General features: G+C 42.4%; 1 protein-coding gene across 3 annotated transcripts in view; it reads right to left on the bottom strand.

Moving 5' to 3' along the window:
• Window positions 1-15,548, bottom strand: part of THSD7B (thrombospondin type 1 domain containing 7B) — a 299,304-nt gene that overhangs the window by 77,380 nt on the left and 206,376 nt on the right. For all 3 annotated transcript variants that reach the window (XM_054277755.1, XM_054277756.1, XM_054277758.1), the window contains exon 15: window positions 14,674-14,949. In XM_054277755.1, coding sequence (XP_054133730.1) covers window positions 14,674-14,949 — 276 coding nt within the window. The remainder of the gene's footprint in view (window positions 1-14,673; window positions 14,950-15,548) is intronic.

The raw sequence follows: 15,548 nt of genomic DNA, 5'->3' as shown, positions 1-15,548 counted from the left end.
GCTCTTCTCTTGGCAGCTCCCATCAGATGTGTGAGGGACCTGCCTGCCAGCTGGAACAGTATGGGATTTATTCTTGGGAGAAGCAGATGAAACCTGCTTCCCCCACCTCACAAGTTCTCTTTGTACCTCTTTCCAAATGCTTTGCTTTTTATGGGTTTCAAAAATGGCATTTTAAAGCTTTACTTGCACCTTAAGCTGGTTTGACATGAAAGCTCTCACAAGACCATCATCTCTTAAAATCACAACACCAGACATCTGCACGACCAGCACCTCATGAATTAAAAGCCAACAGGTTCCTCCAAAAGGGCACAACCCTACAGCTGTTTTAGGAGCTGGCATATGGGTAAAGAGACTTTGCAGAGCCCAGCAGTGCCTGTAGAGCTCTTGGTATGCAGAACAGCAGCAGAGGGTGGCCAAGCCCTGGGGATCTCCAGGGAATTAGTGGCACCAGTCCTGGGTTGGCAGCGTGGAATAATTCCTGCACCTTCCTACTTACCATGCTGCATTCATTCTCCCCTGGTTCCTATTATCTGCTTGTCATGTCTGTATGTATTATTTTAATTTAAACAAAAAAGAGATTTCATATTAGATCATGAAAGCCAGTGGCTGCTCAGATCAGCCTTTATTAGAGGTAGCTTCATCCCTCTGACAGCTCCGGCAATGATGGTTATAGAAATAACTGAACTTCATCCCTACCACTGTTCCGATGTTTCTCATTTTTATGCCCTTTATTTCTGTTTGGTTTTCATCATGTGAACACTCCCTCTTGATTCCTCACCTAGAGAATACCAAATTAACTCATTTTATGATTCTTTTAGGAAGGGTTTCCCCCATCTACCCAGGTGACAGTCACTGCAGCACGGAGGGGAAAAAACACCCAAACAACAAAACTCAACCCAGAAGCAGCTGCTGTCCAAAACCCCCAGACAACAACCCCAGGCAACCTTGAACACCAAGGCTGAGGCACAGAGATTATTCTGGTTCAGAGCTGGATTTACTGGCTGAACCATGCCCAAGCCTGCTGGTCACTCTGAACCAGAACTGTGTTACAGCCTGGGCATGAACCCACAGCAGCAATTCACTGCCTCCCTCCTGCTCTTCACTCTGAAGTCAGTATCAAGAAAGGTTTCAGGTTTATTTAGCCATCCATCCGCTGGAAAATATCTTCCTTCTAGAGGTACAAGAAATACTGATGTTGCTTTTGTAAACAGTGCCTTTAAAAACAGCAGCAGCAACAGCTCCTTCAGCTCAGTGCTGCTCTATTTCTCCTCTCCTGATTCCCTGTGATGGTGCTGCTCCTGCTTCTTTACAGCGGCCACCCTGCAGCCTGACAGCTGCAATCATTTCCCCCCCTAACTCACGCTGTAACTCTTCCCCAGTGCTGCAGACCTGTGCCCATTCAGAGTGCTCTGGTTGTCTTTGCTGCCTCTGATCTCTCTCTGCTGTGTACCTCTTCATTTGCAGCTCCAAACTCACTGGAATTGGGTATCTTAATTATTTCTGACTGAATCTATTCCAGTGATATTGGAATGTTTGAGATATTTCAACTTTGTATGCTTTGTATGCTCACCTCAATGAGATGACATCCATGCACACACATATACAAATATTTCTAAAACAGACTCACTTTTTTCCCCCAAATAAAAATCTCAAATAACCCACTGATATTCTGTTCCACCTGCTTAGGTTGCCACTCAAAGTAATTCATAATACATTATGATAAGTAAAAGAAATTTTCTCATGATAGATTTATGAGAAGCATTTCTTAGGCAGTTCTCTAAAGAGTTCTGTTCCACCACTGTATGAAATATCATCTTTCCTTGGGCTGTGTGACAGCCTGGGTAATTAACTCTCAACAGAAACAAAGAAAGTGCCTTGTTTCAAAGTAGGATTAGTCAGAGGGGTTATCAACTTATCAGAGAAGGTAAAACGGGCTAAGTCTTCAGGCAGCTCAAGATCTATGTCTATAATAAAAAGAAATATAAGACAAAAAAAAAGAGACTATAAAAAATAAGATGAAGAAGTAGTTATAATAAACATCTTTCTTATATACAAGAAAGAAGATTTTACAATGAACATGGTAGAATACCAGCACAGGTTGCCCAGAGAACCTGTGGATGCCCCATCCCTGGAAGTGTTCATGGCCAGGCTGGATGGGGCTTGGAGCAACCTGGTGGAGCTCAGTGGGTTCACATGATGACCTTTAAAAGGTCCCTTCCAATACAAATTGTTCTGTGAAGACTGAAGAACCTCCTGTATTCCATCCCCAGGAAGTGCTGTGAGTTATCCCTCAGTGAACCACAGAATTTCCAAAGACATTGCTAAGAGGCTGCTCATTTCTTTTTCAGTTTTCTCACCCATATTTCTTAATTACACCAATTATAATCAAATACTGGCCAGCTACAGAGCACTATACTTCCATATTGTCCAGTGGAAGCTGACTGTCCATACTACAAAATCAAGATGGGAACGTAACTTTCCTTCAAGCTCTCCTCACAGACTGCCATTACTCTTCTATCAACCATGTAGGGTTAATCCTACACCAAGGTATTTATTTAAAGAGCAAAGATTTCATTCAACCAAAATTTTCCTCCAAAAATGTTCCTGTGATGTGCCCTTTCTGCTCAGACAGAGAATGCCTTCATGGCTTTTTATGATGAGTAGTAAATAACATTGTACTCAGCTCATCCATTGCCTGTGAAACCAGGATTTTTTTTTTTTTCTGTAGGAGCCAAGCAATAACTTGCTGTTGTCAAGGGACTAAAAAGACCCACAATAATCCCAGCTTTGGCATGCCTAGAAAACTTGTAGCTTTGGCATGATGCACAATACTAAACAAACAAAAGCCCCAAGGCCAATGTGCTATTAAAACAATCCATTAATAAAGAACTCTACATTCAAGCCACTATCCAGAGAAATAACCTTACCATAACAAAATATGAATAAAGTAAATAACATTTCTGAGCTACTGTTGCTCAGCTTGGGAGAACAACTCAAGGCTGAGTTTACACAGCTGGTTTTGTCAGTGTCATCCTTAAATTTCCCACTCATCCATCACATCCCTCATTTTTCTCCCTTCTGTAAAACCTGGTACCAAACAATTGTTGTTTCCACAGAAAAAGACGTTCTCTACTTTTCAGCCATGTTCAGCCTGCTTTCCATGTATTCGTAGATTATTTACTGAAGCTTCCTTTTACCTCCTTTTTAAAATTATTATTACTATGATTATTCCTCAAAGTCTCAAACACTGTTAAAATAAAGCTCATTTGATTCAGACAAAGCAGATGAGAACCTCTGTCCCACCTGGGCCATCAGCAGGCTCCCGAATGCCACAGAGCTGGAGCTGCACACACAGATGTCACAGGAGGTAATGACAAGAACTCCAGGTTATTTAAGTGGGCACTTTGAAACATGCTACTGGGAATTGCCAGGGAAAATTGGTCTGAATGACCAAATAAGCCTTTTCTACATTTAAATGCTATTGTTTTTCTACTGAGACACTGTCAACCTAGTGGGATGAGCAAATGCATTTATCTAGACTGCACAGCTCATTTTACTATGATTTATTCATTAAGAACAGTGTGCTTGTTGCTCAACAAGCCACAAATGGAGTCTCTAAAGTGTCTCTAGCAAACAAAGCACCCACAGATCACACAGGATGTCCTGGGAAGGCTCAATGTGGCAGCCCTGACTCACCTCAATTCTCCTGTGCAGCCCAGAGACAATGCAACAGCAGGTGGACAAAGTGAGGACCATGCTCTGGTGGCTGTCAAAGAAACACAGAAGGTTTGGACTGGAAGGGACCTCAAAGTTCATCTTGTTCTACTCCCTACCATGGGCAGGAACATCTTCCACTACCCCAGGTTGCTCCAAGCTCTGTCCAACCTGGCCTTGGACACTTCCAGGGATGGGGCATCCACAGCTCCTCTGGGCACCCTGTGCCAGTGTCAGAGAGGCACAAATACATGGTGCAGAAACTCTTATTGTCCCATTTTTGTTGTGCCACCCAGCAGAGCCAAAGCAAGAGGAGGCAGCTGGGTGATGGGCTGGGGGATGTCAGTGATGCCACAGGGGGCTGTGCTGGGAGAAGGACATCAGTGGTTTTACAAGCAAACATCAGGGACACTTCCACCTGACCGTTGCACTTCCAGAAGATAAATTTGCTGTGGGTGCAAGGTCTGCACACAGCGTTACACAACAGTGCCAGCAGCATTCCAAGAGGCTGCCTTAAAAGTGATGTGAAAATAAACATTTCTCCAGCAGCTTTGGAAACAGATGCACCTCTAATTGAATTGGCTTTAAACTCATTTGTATCCTCTCTAACATATTTCATGGTTTCAATTAACAAACTTCTAGCAGTTCTACCCTTGTTAGTAAACCTTGAGGTGCTTCATAAAACTCAAGGTCATTACTGTGAGAGGGACAATTCTGTGCATCACTACAGCTGCCACTGGTAATAACACTGCTAATTTCCCTTGGAGTCTGTGGGACAGGAGAGATCACCCTTTAACAAACTAGGGAGCAGCAGAGTGGACAGTGACACAGGAGAAATGTTTCTAATTACACAGACCAAAGGTAGAGGGGGAAAAAAATTGATTCATTTTGCAATTAATATTCACATTCACTTGATTACTGACTGTGAAATATCACAAAATAACACCAGTAAATCCAAGTAATGCTAAAAATGTAATAGCTAAAGACTTTATAAGGAGACCTGGTGGACCACAGCATTTGGTGGGCCAAATTCTGCTCAGCTGAAGCTCTGGGATCTCCTGCAAGGCAAACCTCTTGCTTTACCTCAGGTTGAAACTCAGCATGGAGTACAGACTGCAGCTCAGAGACTTAACTCCACCAGCTGATCATAGTTCTGTGGCTGAGGCTTTCCCAGTGTGCCACCACTGGCCACGGGCCACATGGCACAAACAAAGCTCCAGAAGCTTGTGAGCTGCAAGAGGAGCACCTCGTACCAAATAATCCCCGCTCAAAACCTAAATCCTGCTTCAAGGCAGAAAATTATTAACTGAAGGGAACTAAACATAGTAAGTCTGGGAGACTTAAGTTGCTAAAAACTCGAGTTGCAGCTGAAAAGGATTTAATCTTGCCACAGAACAAATGTTTAATCTTCTTTTTTTACAGTACACAAGGATTTGAGAGATTTTACACATTATTAGTTTGCTGAGAAATTTAGGAGATAATCTAATTTACATTCAGTAAATGCACAGCCAAAAAACCCAGCAAAAATAACTTCCACATCAAATATTTTGCAAGGCTCAAATAATGGACCCTTAGCTAATTTATTCCCACTTACTCCACAAAAGATGCACACGCTCACGTTATCTCCTAGCAGACTGATTAGAGATTCTAAATAGACCAGAGAGGACTTGTAAAGAAGGCTGGTAAGTTTAACTCAACATTATTGTTATTGAAATTCATCCAAAGGTTGGTTTTATTGCTCAATTTCACAGACTCTATAAATCCCAAGGAGGCAGTTGGGTTGGTGCTGACTTTGCATTATGATTTCTAATTTCTTTTGATTCTGCATTACAGTTTTCTTCCTTAAAGAACTTCCAAGCATACACTTGGCATTAGATACAAGCCCTGGTAGTTGATATATTTAATCTTTTAACTCAATAAGGAAATCTCCATTAATTAGCACTTTCCTTGTAACAGATTGCAGAACAAGCTGAGAACTCTTCCGGAGAAGGAGCCTCGTCTGCTGCCTTCTGAGTGCAAATAAATAGAGCAAATAAATAGGGCTGCACACTGTACATCCATCTCACAGGGAACATGTGATGCAGGAGGGCAGAAATCCACTGCACAAGTCTGTCCAAAACCAACTGTGGGAATGATGCTCCCTTTTCCCAGGGCTGCCCTCCCATGGTGAAGGGCTGGCCTGGCTGCTTGGGAGCCCTGACATCTTAACAAAGTCCTTACTCAAATAAAAAACCATCCACTGGGATCAATAGCAGTTAGGGGAGTAGCTCAGCTGTGTTTTTCTGTATACTTTGCTCATCACTCTGCCACTGAGAAAATAATCTGTTTTCTTCAAATAAAACAGAGTAGCTTTTTTTTTTTTCTCCTTAGCAGTGTTGGAATCCTCTATACATCAGGAAAAAGACTCAGCCCACTGTATTTTATTATGGATTGTTTACCATATATTTTTTTTTCAGGCTACTCAATTAATAGTACAAGCATGTTTTTAAAACAAACCCAAAACTGTGTTTATTTATTATTCTTATTATTTACACAAGAAAACAAGACTTTTTTTAAAGCCTGAACACAAATTGTCCACAGACCATCAAATTCCCTTTTCTCCTACACCTGACTTCTCTCAGAGGCCTGATGGCACAGCAGCTCTGAAAATAGATGTGCACTGCAGAGTGCTCTGAAGATCAATACAGACTTGGGCAATTTGGACCTGGCAGGAAGAATCTTCCAGAGCCAAGGGTCCATCACTGGGAGAAAGCTGCCAGCAAATGTCACTGCAAGTATCTACCCCCCTCAGTAAATCATAGATGTCCTGAGGGTCAATGGTTTCAGGCTCTGCTGGAGCACACCAAGAAACTCGATTTCAGACTTTGGGGCTCTCCATGGGGAGCATCCTTCTGCCAGTTTCTAAAGCCATGACATTGGGCACTGTCCACACAATATGGCAGCTCATTCTGCTGCCAAGCTGTGACCCCAAGACACAGACAAGTCTCATTTAGACACTTGCCTTGGACAACAGCATTATGGCTTTCATCTGACAGAATGGGACGCGGAGATGCATCTCCCTGCATCCTGATAATTGTCATGTATTCTGCATTACAATATTGCTCTTATTTCAGACAAAATAAACCAGCAGATGTCTCTGCAGAAGACAGGAACACTAATTAGATCAGTGCACAATTAATACTATCAAGAGGGCTCACAGCAGCATGAAAAACTTTTTTTTCTTTAAATGCACATTCCTAGTTCTTTAATTTACAAACTCAAGGGCCTCTGCTCACGAGCAGGTCACACAGGCACTGGAAGGGCAGGGGAAGGTTGTGAGCCAGCTGTGACCTCCACAGCCCCCTCCCCAGTGTCACAGGGGGTGAATGACACAGTGACCCCTCAAATCAATACATTAAAATCAATACTCTGCCTCAATCCCTTCTCCCATCCACACTAAATGAGAAGCCCAGCTGCACACTTTAATTATAAAGGTGCTGTTTTAAGGATGCCACTAACCATTACCAGCACCAGGAAGATCCATGAGTGCTTTCCCAAAATCCAGGTACCTGCTGCCAGGCCCCATCTGCTTGCATAAGGAGTTTCACTCCACCTATTAGAGGTCACCTTGCTGCAGAAGCATCTGACCTCCTTGAATAAAGCTGTACTATAAAAAACATCTGACAAAAACACAATTTTGCAGAAGGGAACAGTCCTGGTTCTCCACAGCTCAGGCACGGGGAGAGCAGTGACTCATTTATATGATGGAAAACCTTGAGAGGGAAACAGGACGTTTTTGTGACACTAGCAGGCCCCAGCACAGAGTATTGATGTACTGAATTTCTGATAGACTTTTGTTTCCATTTTGCAGTGTGACTTTGAGCTCCCTGCTTGTGTAGTGCAAATCTCCTGTGCTGGAGGACTTCAGTGAATTCAGCAGCAGAAGGCAATGCAATCCTGTTAAACAACACCATTGTCAGTGGTCACTCCCCCATGTTAACCAAATACAAATGAGAGCCAAGATGTCACAGCAGGAATATCTGTCTGTACTGAGGGATATTTGAAGATTTGCAAACCAGCCTCTCAGTAATTTAATTTGCACCATCCTCATTTGCAAACCTTGGAGGACAGAGAGCTATTAAAGTGTATTTCAGGCCCAGGAACAGACTAAGGTAGGATAAATTCTCTACTACTCATCAGTATCACAAGGATAATCCTCAGAACAGACTGAGCTGAAGTTTAGGTTTAATTTTAATTAAGTTGCTTCTGAAAATTTTCAGAATGTGTCAGGCATTAACCCCTTTAATGCCCACTGAACTCCACCACAGTACCTACCATGTCCACCTGCCACAGGGCTCCCCAACAGGGGTAAAGGTATGGAACTGTCACTCTCCACTCAAAAATTATTTGTCATCCTTTTATTTGCTTAAAATTCCTGCTCATCAGAGCTGTATAAAAGGCAAAAGGGTTAAAAAAAGCTGCAAAAAACCCCACATAAGACATGAGAGGAATCCTATGAACTCCCACATCACTTCCCAGTGCAGCCACACATCTCAGAGGGATCATGAAGCTCTCCATGAGCAGCAGAAGGACAGAGGTCTTAGGACTAGAATATGTAATTCATGAACAGGACTAGGCTAAATATTTCTTCAGACTTCCAGTATAGCATATTAAATGGAATGACATGTAGGGAGAGAAAAATGTTAATTCTATCTTTGTATGGTAACATTTTATTAGAGCCTTGCCTCATAACAGGCTGTGACAAATGTGTTATTAAGGCTGAAGAGACGGGCCACATTTCAAGGAAATTCTCTTTCCACAGCCTGCTGCAGAAATCAGGGCAGGAGATCATCCAGTGCATTAACCTGCTAACACAGCTCTCCTAAAGCTCCCACAGACTATTTCTACACTGAGTTACAATTTCTACACTAAAAACATTCCCAAGCCCCATGGAAGAGCTTTAATCAATCTGTAAATAAAAACAAAACAAAAAATCCCCTAACTGAGCCCAATAATAGAAACAAAAGTGATGGACATGAGCGAGGGTGGGCAGAGGTGGTCCAGCAAGAGGCAGCTGATGGTGAATGTCAAACATGAGAAAGTCTCTTTGAGGACAGTAAAAAGCTATTCCTTCACAAAGTCTGGCACTGCCACCTCTTCCAAGGGGTCATTTTATGGAATGCAGCAAAAAGCATAAAAGAAATTTGGGCAAGAAGATAAGCAATAAAGATGTGTATTTAGAGCCAAGGAGCAACAACAGACATCACTCTGACTAAATGCAGCACTTACAGAAGATGCTGCTCCAAAAGCCAAGTCTCTAAATATTTTTTCTTAAGATGCATGCTTCCTTTCTCTCAGAAGATAAAGACCTAGAACAATGTGCATTTCTGTGTACTAATGCCTCAGGGGAAGTCTCACCTTGCCTTAAATAAGCTTCTTTGATAGCCAGTTTGACCCATTCAGAAATAACTTTTTTGATGGCTGTTTATCTTTGATTCTGTTGCCAGAAAAACACAGAGAACTCAATGTCTGAACAGTTGTCCTGTGATCCAATTTCATTTGATAAGTCTTTTAACATCCATAAAGGAAGAACCGTGGCCAAATTTTCTCATGGTGAACAGATTTTGAAAAAGGAAAAAAAAAAGCAGCAAAGGAAAAGATAAGGAATAAATCATCATTCTTTGAGCACTGTTTTGGGAGCAATATGTAAAAATCCTGTAGTCAAACAAGAAGTGGAGGCCAGGTCCTTCCAAGGCTCTGCGTTACAGCTCCCCTGGCAGCCACAGCTGTAATTAAAAGTGTCACACACACCCAAGGAGACATGTAGGAATGCCAGAGAGAGTCCAGAGCAGAACCCAGCCAGGATTTCAGAGCTAAATTTAGAAGCTATTTAGCTGTGAGAGAGCAGAAAACAGTCAAAGGTGGCAGTGGCTTCAGAGAGTCCTGAAGTGGGGACTCAAGGGCAGGACAGTCCTGTGATCCAGCCTTAATTCTCATGTCAGGGGGTGGGATAGACAGAAAATAAGGTCTCAATTTTTAGCTGAAGTTTCTTCCTCAAGCAGTCTTTGAAAAGCTTTCCAGTAGCAATTCAGCCATTAATAAAATCCAGTCATGTAATAAAAAGGACAAAGAGAGACTGTGCTGGTTTTGGCTGGAGTAGAGTTAATTTTCTTCACAGTTTCTGATATGGGGCTGTGTTTTGGATTTGTGCTGTAATGTTGATAAAACAGGGATGTCTTTGTTATCTTTGGGAAGTGATTACAGTGAGCCTAGCTGGGTTCTGAAATCAACAGGTTGCACTAAAACCTGAAATTTCAATGTAAAATGTCACTCAGACTAAGAACAAAATTAAACTTTGGAATATTTTCAAAAACACAGAGAAATGTCTGTTCAGAAAAGCTCGTATTTCTGAAGGTTTTCAAAATCAGGGATTTCTACATTTTCACTCCTTAAAATAAAATTTACTGGATGTGCAAAAATGTATACCACAGTACTAAAACTGATACACTTCCAAAAATAAACAAGCACCTATTCAGTGTTGCATTTTCAACCTTTTTACTTAAATTTTTCCCCCCAAACCTTGTAGAAGCAGCAAGTTTGCTTTCAGATCAGGACAGATCTGACGCATATTCCTTTAACCTATTTGGCTCTGCTTATGGCTTTTGAGCTATGCAAATAAAAAACTGCAGAATGCTTATTAAAATCTAGGGATTTAAAACTACCTGAAAACAGCTCATTTTCTCTTAAAATGGAGGGAGTCAATCCCAGCCTTTTCATTTTAGGATGGGTTAGTCCACCAGAAGCTGGAGCTCACAGAAGGAGACACTGCACTGGTTAGAGTAAGGAGGTGTCTGAGCATCCCTGCTGTGCCCTTCATAAATTCAGAGATAATTAAAGCTTTTTAAGGTGAGTGCAGGTCGCAGCTAAGCACTCAGTGATTTAAAACCAGGATCTATTTGTCTGTGGTGCCTTTTTCTTCCAGGTTCCTGTTGTTGTGAGCACAGCAGAATTTGAATAGGATAAGCACTGTTCATAAACTCCTGCTTTCCATAAATTGCTAGTCGGATCAAAAGCAGAACCTCCATGCAAGCGCACAGAAATCTCCAGCTTTGATTTTGGAACAGATGAGGCACCCTGTGTTCCTCTAAGATTAAAAAAACCCTGTTGGCATCGCACACAAGACAGAAAGAAAGGGACGACGGGAAATTGTTCAAAACAAAGGAGATGGAAATTCAAAAATAGTATGAGCAGCTCAGATGACAGATTGAGAAGCAGATGAACTGCAATTAAAAGGACAATTTCATGGCCAAGGAGGATGCTCCAGACACAGTAAGAAAATGAAGACCCTCTGGACTAGCAGTGAGCTCAACTCAATATTTCTGATGGGAAGGAAAATGGAGGCAAATTACCAATTATAATTTTGTAATGTATTTAGAGGTTGTTACCTCTATCCATGATTTCATAGCTGCATTTCCAAATAAAAGGAAGAAAAAACAAGGGTGAGGGAACCTGGGACAAATCATCAGCTCAACTGGAAAATGCAGATCACTCATTTCTCAAGCTTACTGAATGGGTGATCAAGTAAAAAGGTGACACCACAAAAATAGAGCCGTTCACCGCAAAAGCCAGCCATGGGAAAAAAAAGTGTAATTTTTCCTGGAGAAAAGATTTGGTACAGAAAGGAATAAAATTCAGAAAAGCTTGTGATTAGTATTTTTAAGTTTGTCATATCTAATGACCACGAGCTAACACACAATTAAACAGCAGTGAGGATGGGTAAAGCAGTCAGTGGTGATCAGTGTGCCCACTCCACCTGACCCAAAGTGTTGACACCAGGCTTGCTCAGCTCTGGTGGCTCAGGGCAGAGGTCCCTCCCTGCAGCCTGGGCTTCAGGTCCTGACAGAACAAACTGTAGACCTCAGGCAGGTAGATAGAGCATTTCCAAAAAGGAACAGCTGGAATGCTTCTGTCTTGACTCTTTCTGGACCTTGGGATATTCTGCTTGCAGTAACTACACCAATGGGGAGAAATTGTGCATTTCCAGTTGGGAAGGTATGCTTAAAGGGTTAATATATTTGTAGATAATAGGCTTAGGACAGTTGGAGTCTAAACTTGTAGGAAATACAGATGAACAAACTGAATTGGGTTTTTGTTTAGGCTCCCCCCTCGCTCTCCAAGCTGCAAATGCAGAATCACTCCAAAAAGTCAGCGTCAGAGCAGGGCCCCAGAACCAGAACCCTTCTGAGCAGTTTATTTCTACACCAGACTCAAGTGAACTGTACATTCACTTGACAACTTTGATACTCTCACATAATAGGTCACATTGACCAAGTGAAATAAACCTTACTCAAGTTTAAGTTCACAAGGTTTCAGTCAGGGAAAATGAAAATCACAGCAGCAAGGAGGCACAAGCCCAGAGTTTGCTCTCCACAAAAGCTACAAGCTATTCTGTTCTACAGCATTTTTATTGTCCTACACCATGTACTCAGGACATTACCAAACCTGGAACAAATTTGCTTCTACTCTTGAGGGCCAATTTACATCCCTACATTTCTCTTTCTACATTCTGCAGTTCTTCAAAAGGACCCATCAAAAAGCTGAGGTCTAAGTCTTACAACTTCTCACTTCTGTTCTAGTTCAAGGGAAAGGAAGGAAAAGCACTGTCCTGCAAAAGGAAAAGAGTAGGAAACAAAGAGAAGTCAGAAGACCTGAAAGGAGTAAAAGAGGAAGCTGCTCATCCCCACCTCATAAAGCAAGAACAATGCCCAGACACCAGCGTGATTGGCATTCCATATATAAGACAATGGATTAATTAGCCATAATCATGGCCAGCCAGCAAATGTTAAAAGGTCACTTGATACTAACGGTGAGCAAGACAAACTGAGCTGTTTTAAAAAAAACACTGTCATGAATAATTTCTGAGGGCTTAGCAATTCTTCATGCTTCTGTAAATTGCTCTTCTCCATTATGGTTGAAAAGCATTCTGCTAATTATTAATTGGATAATGATTTGTTTCTATCACTAATTCAATAAGGTGTTCAGAAGTGCATTTTGAAAGTTCCCAGCTCTAGAGACCATAAATATCAGACTTGTCTTTGTGTAACCTTGGAAGGCAGGTCCCAGGTGATAGAAGTGGAGCCTGTGGAGCTTCTGCCCATTTTTAGTCAGTCTATGCCCAAAGTCACTGACCACCCCTCTGCCTCTGACGTGGGCCCTGTGCCAGGGCAGTGCCACAATCATTTTTGCTCACATAAAAACCTGAAGACAACAAAGTGAACAATATTCCCCTGGAGCTACCACTCCCTACTACCTCCCTAAGAGAAGCCAGACCATTAAAAATGCCACATAAATATCACTGGCAGAAAACAGGCTTCAAGGTTATTTAGAAAAGCCCCACGCATAGACAACCTCCCCTTTTTAACAGTGATAAAAACCCTGAGTGTTTCAAAAGAGCAAGTCATGCCACAGGCAAATCCACCTTCAAAACCCAGCAGCTCCCTTTTTGCAGGAGAAAAGGTAATGTGGGGGAAAGGTATACTACTCCTCCTTCATGGGCCACAGAGGCACAATCAGTTGGCACAAAAGCACATTGTTGAAACACAAACCATGGAAAGCTGCTTTATGAACCTGTGCAGCCAGCTGGAACAGCCATCAACAGCTGCAAGAGGAATTCACTCCAGGACTGAATCACTTCATTAAGGTGGAGGGTTTTTCTCCTTTTATTACACGTGGCTCAGGCTGCTGATCCCCACCATGAAGACCCTCCAGAGAGGTGATTTCTCTGCTCCCTCATACCCTAAGGAGCACTTGTGGTACCCACTGTATGACTTAATCTCCTCCTGAGACATCATTTCTCCCCCTCCCATCATACAGCTCATCAGCAGAATTCCAAACTGCTACATCCAGCTCCAAGCTGACCCAAGGCTTTTGGCTGGAAGTCAGAGAGCAGCAGTGGTTTGGGGGCAGCCCAGCTGGAGATTTTGCTCCTAAAATAAAGGCTTATGTCTGTGATAAGTGATAGGACAAGGAAAAATGGTTTCAAATGCACAGGTATCAGGGTTAGATTTGATACCAGGAAGAAATTCTTAACTGCGGTGAAGCTCTAGCACAGGTTGCCCAGTGAAGCTGTGACTGACCCATCCCTGGAAGTGTTCAAGGGCAGGTTGAACACTTGGAGCAACATGGGATAGTGGAAGGGAGCTGAAATGAGATGATATTTATGGTCATGTCAAACTTAAACCATTCAATGAACTGCATATCACGGAAAATGGGAAAAAACACCCAAACGGAATGACACATCCTGCTCTCCCTGATTTTAATTCTGCCCTCTTTCTGATATAGGTTACTTGATTATACAAGAAATGTAAGTGTCCCAGGGACGTGAAAATCTACTCTAAGAATTTATGAAAATACACTCTGTGAATTTGAGCTTAACATGGGCACATAACTGTGGGAGGAGACCACTGGCTGCTGAAGCCATGTGTGCATGCCTGGCATGAGGGACAGCAGGTGACATCACAGGCATTTTGTAATTAAATATAATTGTCTCTAGAAAATTGTAAATTCCTTCATTGAAAACAACCATGCAAACCTCCAAACTTAGTGAAAGGAAATAAAAATTTCTAAACAAGTAAAAGCAGAAGTAGGAGACATCATCTAACAAAATGCTGACTGAAATAAATACACCTCCTCCGAAGCTTTTACTTTTATGGGATTTTTAGGGAAATGTCTCTGGTATTCTGGCACTATAGCCAACCTGAGCCTTCTTGTGCTTCATTTCCATAGCAGAAATGCCAGCAGACCCTGACACTGGGGAAAACCCCATTATTAACGAGCAATAAGAAGATATTTGAAGAACTGTGTTCCACACCCAGGACAAACTTGTGAGAGCTATTCCAGCAAGCACACACCTCGAATAAGCTCCACCATGAGCCACAGAGTGCTATTCACAGGTGGTGTGTGCTGTTCCACACTCCTTACCCGAAGTGCTGCAGAGAGATGGCTCCACCAGTCTGCCGCTCCTGTCGTAGCAGGCGATGGCTCGCAGCCGCACGCCCTGGCCACACTCCCCGGCCGCTCCCTGGGCCGGCATTCCCAGCTGCAGCTCGGCTGGACCCCCGGCTGGACCCCCTCTGATAATGCAGTCAGACCAATTCCCATGGGGCTGGGAGGTGAAGGCCTCGCAGGGGCACGGCTCCGTCTCAACTTGAGGATAAAGTTCCGTGTTCTGGCATTTGTCGCGCTTTCTGCTTCGCCCTGTTCCGACCACAGCAATCGGCGCGTTAGCTCAACATCTGCTGCTCTTGATAACAACACGTCATAGTATTTATACTTGCATGAATTCAACACATTAGAACCAAGACAATCTGAATGTTAATATTCAGGGTTGTTTCTGAAGCATCTATTAGCTGCTGCCAGTGCTCTGGCATGCAAGGACAACGTACTTATCTCCAGGGGCAACCAGAGAACTTGGAAATACTGTTCTGATGGGTAGATGAAGAAGTAAAATATAAAGTCTCACTCTAGAAATGGTCTGCCCAGAAACTGCTTTGTAATTTCATATAATATCATTTTCCCCTAATTATCTGATGGAAATAAATTGATTGTTTTCTCTCTATTTGTTCGCAATCAATGGTTGCCAGGACAACTTCCGGAGGACCTTAAATTAGCTACAACTTCTTTGAGATTTCTTTACAAATTAGTTAAAGATGAGCTGTGCACACAAACCATGCTTTGAAGAAAACAGAAAAAGATAATCCTCAGTAAATTATTAGTGCTGGAAAGCATTTCAATGGTTGTGTTTGCTTTCATGTTTTCCTTTGCTCTGTTCCTTCAACAGGTTTTAAAAGAAAGCT

The sequence above is a fragment of the Melozone crissalis genome, unplaced genomic scaffold (genome assembly GCF_028551555.1).
Source record: "Melozone crissalis strain CALT ecotype California unplaced genomic scaffold, PUWL_Pcris_2 ptg000023l_1, whole genome shotgun sequence".
Classification (NCBI taxonomy): domain Eukaryota; kingdom Metazoa; phylum Chordata; class Aves; order Passeriformes; family Passerellidae; genus Melozone; species Melozone crissalis.
The sequence above is the reverse complement of the archived record's forward strand: the minus strand, read 5'-3'. Positions and strand labels throughout refer to the sequence as shown.